We start from the raw sequence: 12,597 nt of genomic DNA, 5'->3' as shown, positions 1-12,597 counted from the left end.
TCATGTGCCAATCAGACACTGTCCTGAATTTTTTTTTCCCCCTTTTTTGGCCACCCCAATGTCATATGGAATTCCTGGGCCAGCTGCAACCTATGCCATAGCTATGACGACACCAGATTCTTTAACTCACTGTGCTGGGCAGGGGATAGAACCTGAATCCTAGTGCCACAGACATGCCACTGATCCCGATGCAACACGGCAGTAACTCCTGTTCTGGATTCTTCACATGTACCCACGTCACCTCAAAACTAAGTTTCATCCCCTATCTAAAGAGGGAGAAAAGGGAAAGCTATGTCTGAATACATATTATATACTTTGTAGGAAAATGAAGTAAAAAATGATCCATGTACTTGAAAAAATTTTATGTAATCCTCACTTCTACAAACCTTATAGCTCACTCTCTTTCCTAAGCGGAGTTTGGTCTTTGCTACATCCCCCAAGAAATATGATTTTGAGGTATTTTTATGGTGGTGCTCCCAGCCAGGGGAAAAAGCAAGACAGGATTCTCTGCTAACCAAGCAGAGCACAGACCCAGCAGATGCATTATCCAAACCTGCCCCACCCCCCCCCACCACAGACCTGGCCTTTTCTGACAAGCTGAAGAGGCCCTGAAAAAACTCTTACTGTCAGAAGCTGAAAACTGAATTAGACTTTCCTCTTTTATACAATCTGTACCTGAATGTCTCCTACCCACCACACCCAGCCTCCTTTCTCTCATCTAAACGTCATATTTTCTCCATCCCCACCTTCCTTACCTGTTCTAACTTCACCCCGACTTCCCCACAGCAGGTCCTTCTGTGCTGTGGCCAGGCAGCAGAAGAGATGGGTTCACCAGCTGAGGCCTTCTGCATTTGTGATGTGAGAGCGGAAACAAACTGAACCCTTTCCCCCATGCCAGCGTGTGAGTAGAGAGGTTCAAAGGTTTAAAGTTCAAGGCAACCTGACTTTCAAACAACTCCTTCAACAGAGGTTATAGGGATTGGCAACACACTTCCGGGAAAGGGAAAATGACCACCCTAGTCTCCCAGAATGGGGTTCTGAGCACTCACCATCACTCTAACATCTCTCCCTAGGAAGTCATGTCCCACCAGGCATGAGAAGGTTCTTCCCAATCCTATGCACTGATGAGGCCAGAGAAAAAAAAGGTCTACCAGGCCACATGGTTTATAATCTTTGGGATGAGTTTCCCCTAATCCGTACTATCCAATAAAGTATAAAGCTATCATTCAACATTCAGACATTCCACTATGTCTAAAACTTACAGACTCCTTTTATTTATACTTATTTAATATAAAAAAGGTATTAAACAAAACAAGAATAATACATCACAGGAGGAGGAAAGATTCTACTAAATTCAATTCACTTTAAAATATTTACCAAGACATATTTTATAACGTAACAATATTAAAGCAGATTTCCTCTGCCGAGTCCAATGACATGCCAATCATCATAAACAATTGATGTGGCAATAGAGAATCATTCAAATATCTTCCTTCCAGATCTATCTATTCTCTGGAGAAAAAGAAAATCTTTATCAAGACTGAAACACTGCCTAATATAATGAAACCAAGAAGCATTTGTTGGTAACTCCAGCATTTCTCCCTTTACTAACAGGAAGTAGTAGGAAACACACTGTCCCTCAATAACCATTTCAACAGATTCCCACTCTCTATTCTCTGCTACTGAATGCAATAAAATATTAATAGTCAAGGAACCATTAAATCAAATCATCACATTTTTACACGCCTTTTCCTTTCCATGCTCACCTAACAATACATACACACACACACACAAACACACACACACACACACACACTGGACATGTACTTTATAAATTTGCCATGCAGTTCAATTGACTTTAAAATCACAAAAAAAGTAATAATCTTGAAGAACAAAAAGTCCAAGAACTTCATGGTCCACATCTCACAAAAATGATCAAATGCAAGGGAAAGACAGAACTTAAGGTGACAAATAGATACTAAAAACAAAGAGGTTATAATAATTGAAGTACCTTTTAGCACTAGTTGACAATTTAGCAGCTGTTTTGCTGGATATTTTTCCCTCCTTTTTCTTGGGCTGAACTTGTTCTCTTTCTGGTTCTTGCTGGACACTTTCACGTTGGTCTCCATCAGAACTTCCTCCACTAGTGCTTGGACTGTCATCAACTCTTTGTGCCTCAGTGGACATTTTAGATCCTGGATTAAAGAGTCAAAAATCATTTATTCAGTTGTGGGAGGACTACATTAGGGCACCTCAAGAATAGAGAGAAAATGAATCTTAAAGTGGACCACGTAAATAAAGCTCACTACAAAATGAATGAGTTGGTCATTTACAAAGCCACCCTGGGAGCTGTCAAAACTTTTCTTTCATCCATTCAAAATGCACTGGGAAGAGAAATGAAAACACACGAAACATATACACAAAATGGTCATAACAACATCACTCATAGAGCCAAAAAGAGGAAACAACTCCAATGTCTACTAACTAGTGAACAGACAAATCCAAAGTAGTATAGCTAAACAATGGAATATAATTCAGCCATATAAAGGAATGCAGCATCTACATGCAACAATATGGATGAACTGTGAAAGCATTATGCTAAGTGAAAGAAGACAGTCACAAAGGACGACAGACTGTATGATTCCATTCATATGAGACATCTAGAACAGGCAAATCCACAGAGACAGAAAAGTCAGTAAGTGATTGCCAGGGGCTGGGAGGGGAGGAAGAACCTAAAAGGACTGCTAATAGGTACAGTGTTTCCTTTGGGGGTGATGAAATTGTTCATTAAATTAAATTAAATAATGGTGATGTTGTACAACTCTAAATACTCTGAAAACTGCTGAGTTACACATTTTAAAAGAGTGGATTTTATAATATGTGAATTACATGTCAATAAAGCTGTTACCAAAAAAAAAAAAAAAATTTGAGGGCCTGCTCTCCATTTAGCACTATGCTAGGCCCTTTGGTCCCACAAGCACAAGAGATCTGATCTAGTGGGTAATCCAGCTTGCAAATGCTGGAGTTGAGGTTAGTAAAAACAGTCACAGGAACAGAGAAATGAGGGAGCCTTTTGCATTATTCTGAAACATTACACAGATACATCCTCCAGACTAGGCTAAGGATAAAATCCTCTAAACCAATCAATTGCTTTAAGTAACCTTTGTGGTAACAGAAAAACACAGATGTCTCCATGATTCTAAATAAAAACTGAACCTTACAAAGGCACCAGCACTGATCCGGCAATATACCAAGCAACCATTTTCACAGGAGGTGAAGACTGTATGGAGACAATGAAGGATGCTTTTGTTCCCCCACCCACAATCTGGATGAAATATCCCTCAAGGCTTTCAAATTTGCTCTGAGTTCATATTCTGCAAGCAACTCTAACTACCAATTCAATTTTCTCAATACCTTGATACACAGGTAGCTGCTATAACCTAGACAACACGCCCCAAAATTCCACTCCTCTCTTCTCAACTGTCATTCTATCATCATCAATTTCTGAGTTTGATCACTATAAATATATCTCTATGACCTGACTAGCTTAGCATGTACTGACAAATCCAAAGCCAAACTGACAAAACCAATGCCCAGCTTGTTACCTCATAACCACTTGAGATGGTACAAATGCCTTCTCTGAAAAACAAAACTACCTTTACGAAGTGACATTAGGAGTTCCCGCCGTGGCACAGCGGAAATGAATCTGACTAGGAACCATGAGGTTGTGGGTTTGATCCCTGGCCTCGATCAGTGGGTCAGGGATCCAGCATTGCCATGAGCTATGGTGTAGGTCGCAGATGCAGTTCAGATCTGGTGTTGCTGTGGCTGTGGTATAAGCCAGCAGCTGTAGCTCCGATTAGACCCCTAGCCTGGGAACCTCCATATGCCGTGGGTGTGGACCTATAAAGACAAAAAAAAAAGAGGTGACATTAACAACACAAAATATACCTTTAAAAATCATATATAAATGGGAAAAATTCCTTTTGAAAAAGATACTATATTACTCTTAATCAAATTAAGGCCTGAGGAGTTCCCATCGTGGCTCAGTGGTGACAAACCTGACCAGGATCCATGAGGAAGTGGTTAGATCCCTGGCCTCGCTCAGTGGGTTAAGGATCTGGCCTTGCTGTGAGTCATGATGTAGGTCAAAAATGAGGCTCGGATCCAGAGTTGCTGTGGCTGTGGTGTAGGCCAGCAGCTGCAGCTCTGATTCAACCAACCCCCAGTCTAGAACTTCCATATGCCTCTGGTGTGGCCCTAGAAAAGCAAAAAAAAAAAAAAAAAAATCAAGACCTGAAATAAAACTGTATTTAATAGATCTAAAATAAGAATTAATATGTAAAAGAAAGATACCTCAAATAAAGTACTGTTTTTAATTATTATAATTAGTCCAAATGTATAGCTAGCTGACAATGATTAAAATTCATCATCACCAAAAATTTAACTTGCAGCTTGCTCTAAACCAGTTATTTCATAATACAAACCGTCATGGGATTGAAATTTTTACGGTTAAGACAAACCAAAAAGCACTGCAAGAGAACTGAAGGCTCGGTAAGCACAGAGGAGTGAAGAGTGAATAGAAAATACTGAATGCCTTCAATAAGATATCACACAAACACTCCACCAACCCCCAACAGTCCCCCTCCCCCACCCTCTTGCCAAACAAAAATAAGTCTGCCCAAAGCAGCTCTGAAACATGTGGGGAAAAGTGACTGCTTTCCCACCTATGCAGTAAATGGAGAGCATGAGTCTCCAGAGCTGTGGCATCTTTTACAAGCACTGAAGTCACCTCACAGAATACTGAAATTTTATATCAGTATGTTTCACATGTAGCTCAACAATCTTAATATAATCCTTGGTTTTTTCTATTTCTATTTCATTTAAATTCTCATTCTTGGATTTAGTTTTTTCAGCTTACTTCTCTCAGTTAAAATATATTAGAACTTAAAACCCTCTAAATATGTATATAAGAGCATGTTAGCTAGAGAGATGTGCAGGAGAGTAAGAAAAAAAGACTAATTCTCAGGGAAAGGCCCTCAGATACAGCAAAATACTGCTAGCAATATTTTGAGAAATGTGAAATGAGTGATAAATCATTTTATATATCTTAAAACAGAAGCAATCCATTATGTGACAAATATACAGAAACCTAAAGGAAATAAAATTCTTTTTACTGAAGCTCCAGCTTCAGTTTAATAAACTATGCCTAGAATTTCAGTTGTATATTACATTAGTTACAAAGCTACACACATTCTTCTTAATATTCTTATTTATGTGTATTTACACAATATCTAATAATGCCATGAGTATATAAAATTACTTAAAAGACTACTCAGGGATATAAACTGAGCCACAATCTGAAATCTAAATTTTATAAACTGCTCCAGAATATCAGAAGTCTAAAGAATAAATACTTCACTAGAGAACTATTAAAAATACCCAAATAGATGTATAATTTCTACAGTTTCACGATAAAGAAAAAAATATTATTTCCACTTTTGACCTAAGATACCTTATTTCATCCAAACCTACAGATGATAAATTCCCCTGGGGCCACTAGTAACCGCTATAAAAACTTTTAGAAACAAAGTTCTCATATCTTTTTCAAATATCAAGAGTAAGAGGAATTTCTATTGGTTTTGTTTTTTGAATGCCTGATTACAGGAAAAGCATGGGGAAAAAGTATTACATTACTTAGGTGACAACTAATTTTTATGAAGAAAAACAGTCTATAAGCATTTAATTAGTTATAAGACTGTATACTTACAAGGTGTTCTCTTTAAATTACAAATGAATAAAACCTTCTGAAATAAAACTCTTATCTTCTAAATCAGCACTTTAATTTTATCTTTTAAGATTAATTCCTAAATAGCTAATTTGATCCAATTATCTAATCTAGAGGGAAGATAAACTTGAACCCCACAGTTATAAACCTAAGCTTCCATGACAGTTTCAAAGATATTAACATACTGAAATTTATATTTTTACTTTGTACTCAAAGTAAAACTTGGTTTCTAAACATAAAATAGTAAAATAGACCTCACTCAAATACGTGTTAAATTAAGAGTTTAGATATGGTCCATTCTTCAACACAAAAATTACCTAAACATGTATTAGCTATGTACTCTATGTTGTAATTACAGTCTTGGAAATTAGTAACATATGAAATGAAGCTCCCACTGTTCCATAAAACTGAACTGAGTTAGTTAATAATATTACTGAAAACATAAAAACAACTTGTCACTCCATAAATCCGGATTACTATCCAGATAAGCCTTATAATGTACCTCATGATATAAAACTGCAAAAGCAAGTGTTCATTTGAGCTTTTACAACAGGAAATCGTTTAACTCTGTCATCTGATTTCTTGCTATTTGTCTTCCAACTCATGTTTCTAAACTTTCCTAAAACGTAAAATAAAACAATTTAGGTTACACAGATACCTAGCAATATCCAGCTTGTACTTACATGCAAAGATATTTATGCACGAAATAATTATGGAACACTCAAGTTTTGAGAAAAAAGTGCTGTATGTCCTGGGGGAGGGGTGCACCTTTCAATAATGGGGTATGACATTATATGAAAACCCTCCCTCATCAGCATCAGCCCACATACAAAACTCTAAAGAGCCAAGGAGCATCCAAGGTGAGAAAACACAAATATTTAGATTTCGAAGGCCCAGACAGAATTACCATATATTCAGGTACATACTTTTTTAAGAATTGGGGATTTAAAAAAACTAAGCAGAACTTAAAAATCTTTCTGAAAGACTAGATACTCTTAAGGTAAATCCTAGCATTTCCTTTTGAACTTTAAAATATTTTAGTGGACTCTCAAGAATAAACAATTCAAAAAGATGAATCTCGAAAACATGCAAATCGGTGTAACAGCCACCGAGCACAGGATGAGGTCTTTCTAAAGCGGCCTTAATTTCCTTAAGGGAAGATGGATTGGACATTTCTGGTTGGTCGTGGGAAAAAAAAAAAAAAGCCACAAGGAGCTACGCTTTATCTTCATTAGAAATGGTAAAGGGCAAAAGGATCAAAACATTAAGAGAGGAGAGAGGGAGGAGGGGGAGAAGATAGGGTCGAGGGGAAGGGGGAGCCAGTTTCGAACCAGGCAGGCCAGCGGGGGCTGCAGAGAAAAGATCGGAGAAAAATGGGCTTGGGTTCCAAACTGTGACAAGCGCTGGGCTTCACAAAAGACCCAGACAACACACACTCCACACCAGGGCAGACACAAACACACCCCGCAAGATCTCCAGGCGAGCCACGGGGGTGCGGCGGCGCGAGGGAACCGGACCCGGCACTCGCCGAGAGGCACCATGTGCAGCAATTATGCAATTAGGGAAAATAGCAAAAGATCAAGCCGGGCACTTTGCACCGTGACATTTATCCTGTACTTTTGCTAAGACTTAGTTCCAGGATGCGGCTGGGAGAGAGAAGGGGCCAGGAGGGTGGCGAGGGATGGGGAACTGAGAACGGAAGGGGGTAGAAGATGGGCAGGGAGGGAAGAGGCAGAGGGAGGTGGATGGGGAGGAGGGGGAGGGGTGGAAAGGGCGAGAAACCGGGGCAGGAGGCTCGCGGGAGGGGGCGCGGGGACTGGGCTCGGGGGAAGGGAAGCGGGGCGCGAGCAACGTCGGCAGAGCCCTGCGGCGCCGAGTGGAGCGGGGGCCGGGGCGGGGGCCCGGCGCGGCCCGGAGAGTACCTGAGGGAGGGGCGTCCGCGCAGGTCGCGGGCTCGAGACCCAGCCAGGGAAGAGGGGGCTGCGGAGGCGCGGGGGAAGGGGCGCCGAGGAGGCCCCGGGGACTGGCTGTCCCCGTGGACCGTCCAGTCACCGAACCCAGACCCACGCACAGCGCACCGCACGGCCACGCCTGTCCGCGCCGCGCCCGTGCCCGCCTGGACTCACCCTCGGCGCCGCCGCCGCCGCCCCGGCCGTTCCAGCTCCGGGTCCCGAGGCTGCTGCCCGCGACTGTTGCTGTGGTCGCCCCTGTCCAGGAAAGTGAAGCCACCGCCTCCGGGAGCTGCCGCCGCCCGGCCGTCCGCGCGCGCGCCCGTGACTGCGCGTGCCCGCGTGCCCGCCCGGAGAGACCGCGAGAGCGCGAGCCCCACGTCGGCCCGCCGCGCCGCGCGCCTCTCCGCCCCTCCTCCTCGCGCGCGCGGCCGCGAGGGGGCGGGAGCGCGCACGGCGGGTACCCCCGCGGCCGGGCAGGGGAGCCGGGAGGCGGTGCAGAAAAGTGAAGTGACAGCCGAGTCCCGCGAGCGGCGGCGGGCGAGGGGCGTCCCACGGAGAAGGTGCGGCCGGGACCCAGAGAGGCGAGGGAAACAGGCTGCGGGGTCGACTGGAGGGAGGGACGCGGGGACCTTGATGGGCACGCGCGTTAAAGGGAAATGCTGGCTGGGGGGGGGGGAGGAGGCCGGAGGCGGGGGGGGGGGGGGAGGCCGGGGGGGGGGGGGGCTGGGATTTGCTCTAAGGAGAAGCAGGGGCTGGGTTTTATCCCCAGCCGCTGCGGCCCTGGCTTCGCACTACCTTCAGAGCTTCTCGAAGTGGCTAAGGACTAACTCTGTTGCCACACTAACCACAACTCAAAGGCGTGGGGTCCACTTGCGCCCAGGATAGAAAACTTCTGCCTTGGACTCCCTGGGGCCCAGAATGTGAGAGCAAAGATCTCCAGGCCATTCTGCCCTGGGATACTGAGGGGAGCAAGTGGGTGGGGGAGTAGCACTCTCAGAGCAAGTGGGATGCTGCTATTAGGTCCACGTCGAAGGGTATGGGAACAGGAGCAGTACTACGGGTGACTCGAGGAAATGTTAGGTTCCCCTATAGTCTTAACCCCAAATAACCTATGTCTCCTATGCAAATTCAGCTTCCACAAAATTTCCACCACCTCCACCCCAGACCCTCTTACCAATCTATGGTTATTGCTGCTCCTAAACGTCTATACAAAGATCCTGGATCTGTCACTGTATGTGGACAAAATGTCCTGCCCTGCAGGGCTGATGACAGCCAGGTCCAGAGCAACTCAAGCATCCATAAGGCCCCAGAAGACAGGAGAAAGTCAAGATGCATACATATGTCTAGAGCTGGACATCCTTTTTCAAATACCGTCTTTAAAGAATTGACTATTACTTTACAGCATCCTCGAAAATTGCTCCTAGCCTCCACAAGTCACCATTGAGCAAAACGTGGGTGTGTTCTTAGATATCAACTCTATGTATCACTCAAGGACATCAGCAGGCCCTGTTACCCTTAAACTCTAAACTATGTATTGGAGGATTAGTAATTGCCATATCCTGGGCCTATCATCAATTGTATAGCCACCTTTATCTCTCACACAGTGCAATAGGAAAAGATGACATAAAATGCATCAAATTTTTAAATATTTAGAATGTGACCAAAATAAAACATTTCATAGACTGACTTAAATGTGTATGTATTTATTTTACCCCATGTTATTTTTGGTTATTAATATTCTCATTTTCTTTATTTTTCCCTGGCAGCACCCACAGCATGCAGAAGTTCCTAGGCCAAGGACTGAACCCACACCACAGCAGCAACCTAAGCCGCTGCAGTGATAATGCAGGATCCTTAACCCACTACTCCCCAAGGGAACTCTAGTAATCTCATATTCTTGATTGTGTTTCAGTATGCTTTGCAACTGTCTGGTGAGGATAGACGGCAGAATCCCCATTTCCCAGGTCTCTATGCTTTTCTCCAAATTAATTACTCTTCTGTGTACTCTTGGGTATATATCCTGTTGGTTTCTGTTTGTTCATAGTGCATGTTTTATAGTAAAGTACTCTTCTATGCAAAAAGTATCCAAGTTGCCTTTTTCAGTCCTGATCATTGGCAGCTGCAGGGCCAGAGATGGAGCAAGGACAACTTTAAACTTTATAAAAGGAGTAAAAGACGGAGTTCCCATTGTGGCGCGGTGGAAACAAATCCAACTAGGGACCATGAGGTTGCTGGTTCAATCCCTGGCCTCACTAAGCGGGTTAAGGATCTGGCATTACCATGAGCTGTGGTGTAGGTTGCAGATGCGGCTCGGATCTGGTGTTGCTATGGCTGTGGCATAGTCCTGCAGCTGCAGCTCTGATTCAACCCCTAGACTGGAAACTTCTGTATGTCACACCTGCGGCCCTAACAAAAAAATTTTTTTAAAAAGAGTTACCTTTTTCATTGATTCAAGGAATATTTATTGAGTACCAGGCACTGTCCTAGGTATTTGGAATACTACATTGAATAAAAGAGAAAAATCCCTGTCCTCACAGAGTTTTCGATCCTTGACTCCTTGTTTTACACACTATATCTAACTCCTCAGGAAATTCTCTTGACTTTGCCTTTGAAAATATGTCCTGAAAGTATCCACTTCTTCCCATCTCCCTCCCCACAGCTATTACCCTGTTCCAAGCCACCATCATCATTCAAGAATAGCCTCTTACCTGACCTTTCTACTTCCCCTTTCCCTTCCCCACACACCCCAATCCCTTCCCTGCAAACAACAGTCTAAGTGATCCTTTAAAACATGGGTTAATATAGGTCTCTCCTCTGTTCAAAACTTTAGGGGCTTCCTGGAGTTCCCATCGTGGCACAGTGGTTAACAAATCCGACTAGGAACCATGAGGTTGCGGGTTCAATCCCTGGCCTTGCTCACTGGGTTAAGGATCTGGCGCTGCCATGAGCTGTGGTGTAGGTTGCAGATGCGGCTTGGATCCCGCGTTGCTATGCCTCTGGTGTAGGCCGGCGGCTACAGCTCCGATTAGACTCCTAGCCTGGGAACCTCCATGTGCCACGGGAGCGGCCCAAGAAATGGCAAAAAGACCAAAAAAAAAAAGGGGGGGGGGGCTTCCTACCCTAGAGTAACAGCTAAAGATCTTACAGTGGCCACATGGCCCTACATGATCTGCCTGTCACCCCCAGCCAGGACCCCTCTGACCTCATGTTGCACGACCTTACCCCACCCTTTTCTCCTTCCAACCACAGTGGCTTTCTTGCTCACATGGAACACACCCAGCCTTTCTCATCCTCAAGACATTGAACCTACAGTTTCCTATCTCTAGAACATTCTACCCTCCCCCAGCACCTCTTATTTCTCTTCTCTGCTTTATTTTTCTTCATTATCATCCAAATAAATCTGAAAGAATATATTTTTTACTTATTTATTTTAGTCTTCACCTTCTCCTCTGCTCCTGCTTCTCCGTCCTCCCCTCCACGTATAACACTTTGGGAAGAAAGATTTCATTGACTGCGGTTCATTGTTGTATATATTTAGTAAATACTAGTTGAGTGAATGAAGTTGACCTCTTTCATTCCTGGCGTCATTATTCTCATTTCTTCAGTAATCACAATAGCCATTAACATGTTCTTAATTTGTTCCAGGCAAAATTCTGTCACTGTATGTATTTGAGCACACAAACACCCCATCAGGTTGGTTTCACTCAGTCAACCCCACTGGACAAATGAGGACCACAAAGGGCAGGGAGAGGAAATCACTTGCCCGCAATCACACAGCAGAGCTAGAATTTGGAATCAGCAGTTTGGCTCTAGAGTCTGTGAATTTCAGGACACTTTAGCATGAGTCCAGGGTTAAAAACATAAATTGTACTTGATTTTCTCAATTACTTTCCCCTCTGACTTAAACCTGGTCTCTGAAGCAAGTATGTCACTTTCCTTCTTCTTCCTGCTCTGGTCCATTAATATGTCATCTTGAACTCCCCACCCCTCCACTCCTTTCCTACACCTCTTATTTTTGGGCTTTAATATAGAGCCTACATATTACCAAGATGCTCAACAAATGTTTGCTGAACAAATGGATAAATGAATGAATTATTAATAGGAAATGGAAGAATGCTGATGACAAATCCCCCTGACTTTCCCACTTGATCAGGGACTACCGCTTGGGCCACTATGTGCAGTAGTATATGTTGCACACTGCAAAATGTCAGCCAGCACCATTAACATAAATTAAGGTGAAAATATCTTTTTAAGAGTCTGAGTGTTTCTTCTTCTCTTAGCCCCTGCCCAAGTATGGTAGTCAGTCTCAAAATGGCCTCAAGGATTCCTGCCCCCTGGTATTCACGCCCTGTGTACTCACCTCCCACATCATACTAGGCTTGGTTGGTATAATGCTGAGACATGATAGTGCATCACTTCTGAGATGATAAAAGACACTTGAGTTTCCAATTTGGTGCTCTCTCTCTCATCTGCCACATTTTGAGTGGCCCTATGCAGAGGCCTATGTTTCCAGAAACTGAGGTCTCACCCTGATACCCATGTGAATGAATTTGAAAGCAGATCCACTGACTTTAGCTGAGCTTTCAGATGCCACCCTGCTGGACATTTGCATACAACTTCATGAAAGACCCTGAGTGGGAAAGAGCCAGCTAAGTCACTTTTGAACCTTGAGATATTCAATGTATTCAGCAATTAATTTTTGAGAATAATTTGTTGTGCAGTAATTGGTAGTTAATACAGGCGCTCACTGCTTCTAATGATGCCAGTTCCTCCTCAAGTTCTCTGCAGACCAAAGTTGCTATGGCCATGTTAGCTCCTGCAAGTGAGAAGTCCCACTCACTCCTGAAAGGGGTTATT

At 43.5% G+C, this 12,597-nt stretch overlaps 1 protein-coding gene across 2 annotated transcripts in view; it reads right to left on the bottom strand.

Moving 5' to 3' along the window:
• The window catches only part of UBE2E2 (ubiquitin conjugating enzyme E2 E2), a 381,267-nt gene extending 373,193 nt beyond the window's left edge, over positions 1-8,074 (bottom strand). Inside the window, exons 1-2 of one of the 2 annotated variants that reach the window (XM_047769129.1) lie at positions 7,915-8,074; positions 2,012-2,195 (exon numbers count right to left, since the gene is read on the bottom strand). In XM_047769129.1, coding sequence (XP_047625085.1) covers positions 2,012-2,187 — 176 coding nt within the window. In that variant the 5' untranslated portion in view covers positions 2,188-2,195; positions 7,915-8,074. The remainder of the gene's footprint in view (positions 1-2,011; positions 2,196-7,914) is intronic. The other variant, XM_047769124.1, reaches the window with a different exon arrangement.
• Positions 8,075-12,597: the final 4,523 nt, after the last annotated feature.

The sequence above is a fragment of the Phacochoerus africanus genome, chromosome 1 (genome assembly GCF_016906955.1).
Source record: "Phacochoerus africanus isolate WHEZ1 chromosome 1, ROS_Pafr_v1, whole genome shotgun sequence".
In the NCBI taxonomy this organism is placed as follows: domain Eukaryota; kingdom Metazoa; phylum Chordata; class Mammalia; order Artiodactyla; family Suidae; genus Phacochoerus; species Phacochoerus africanus.
The sequence above is the reverse complement of the archived record's forward strand: the minus strand, read 5'-3'. Positions and strand labels throughout refer to the sequence as shown.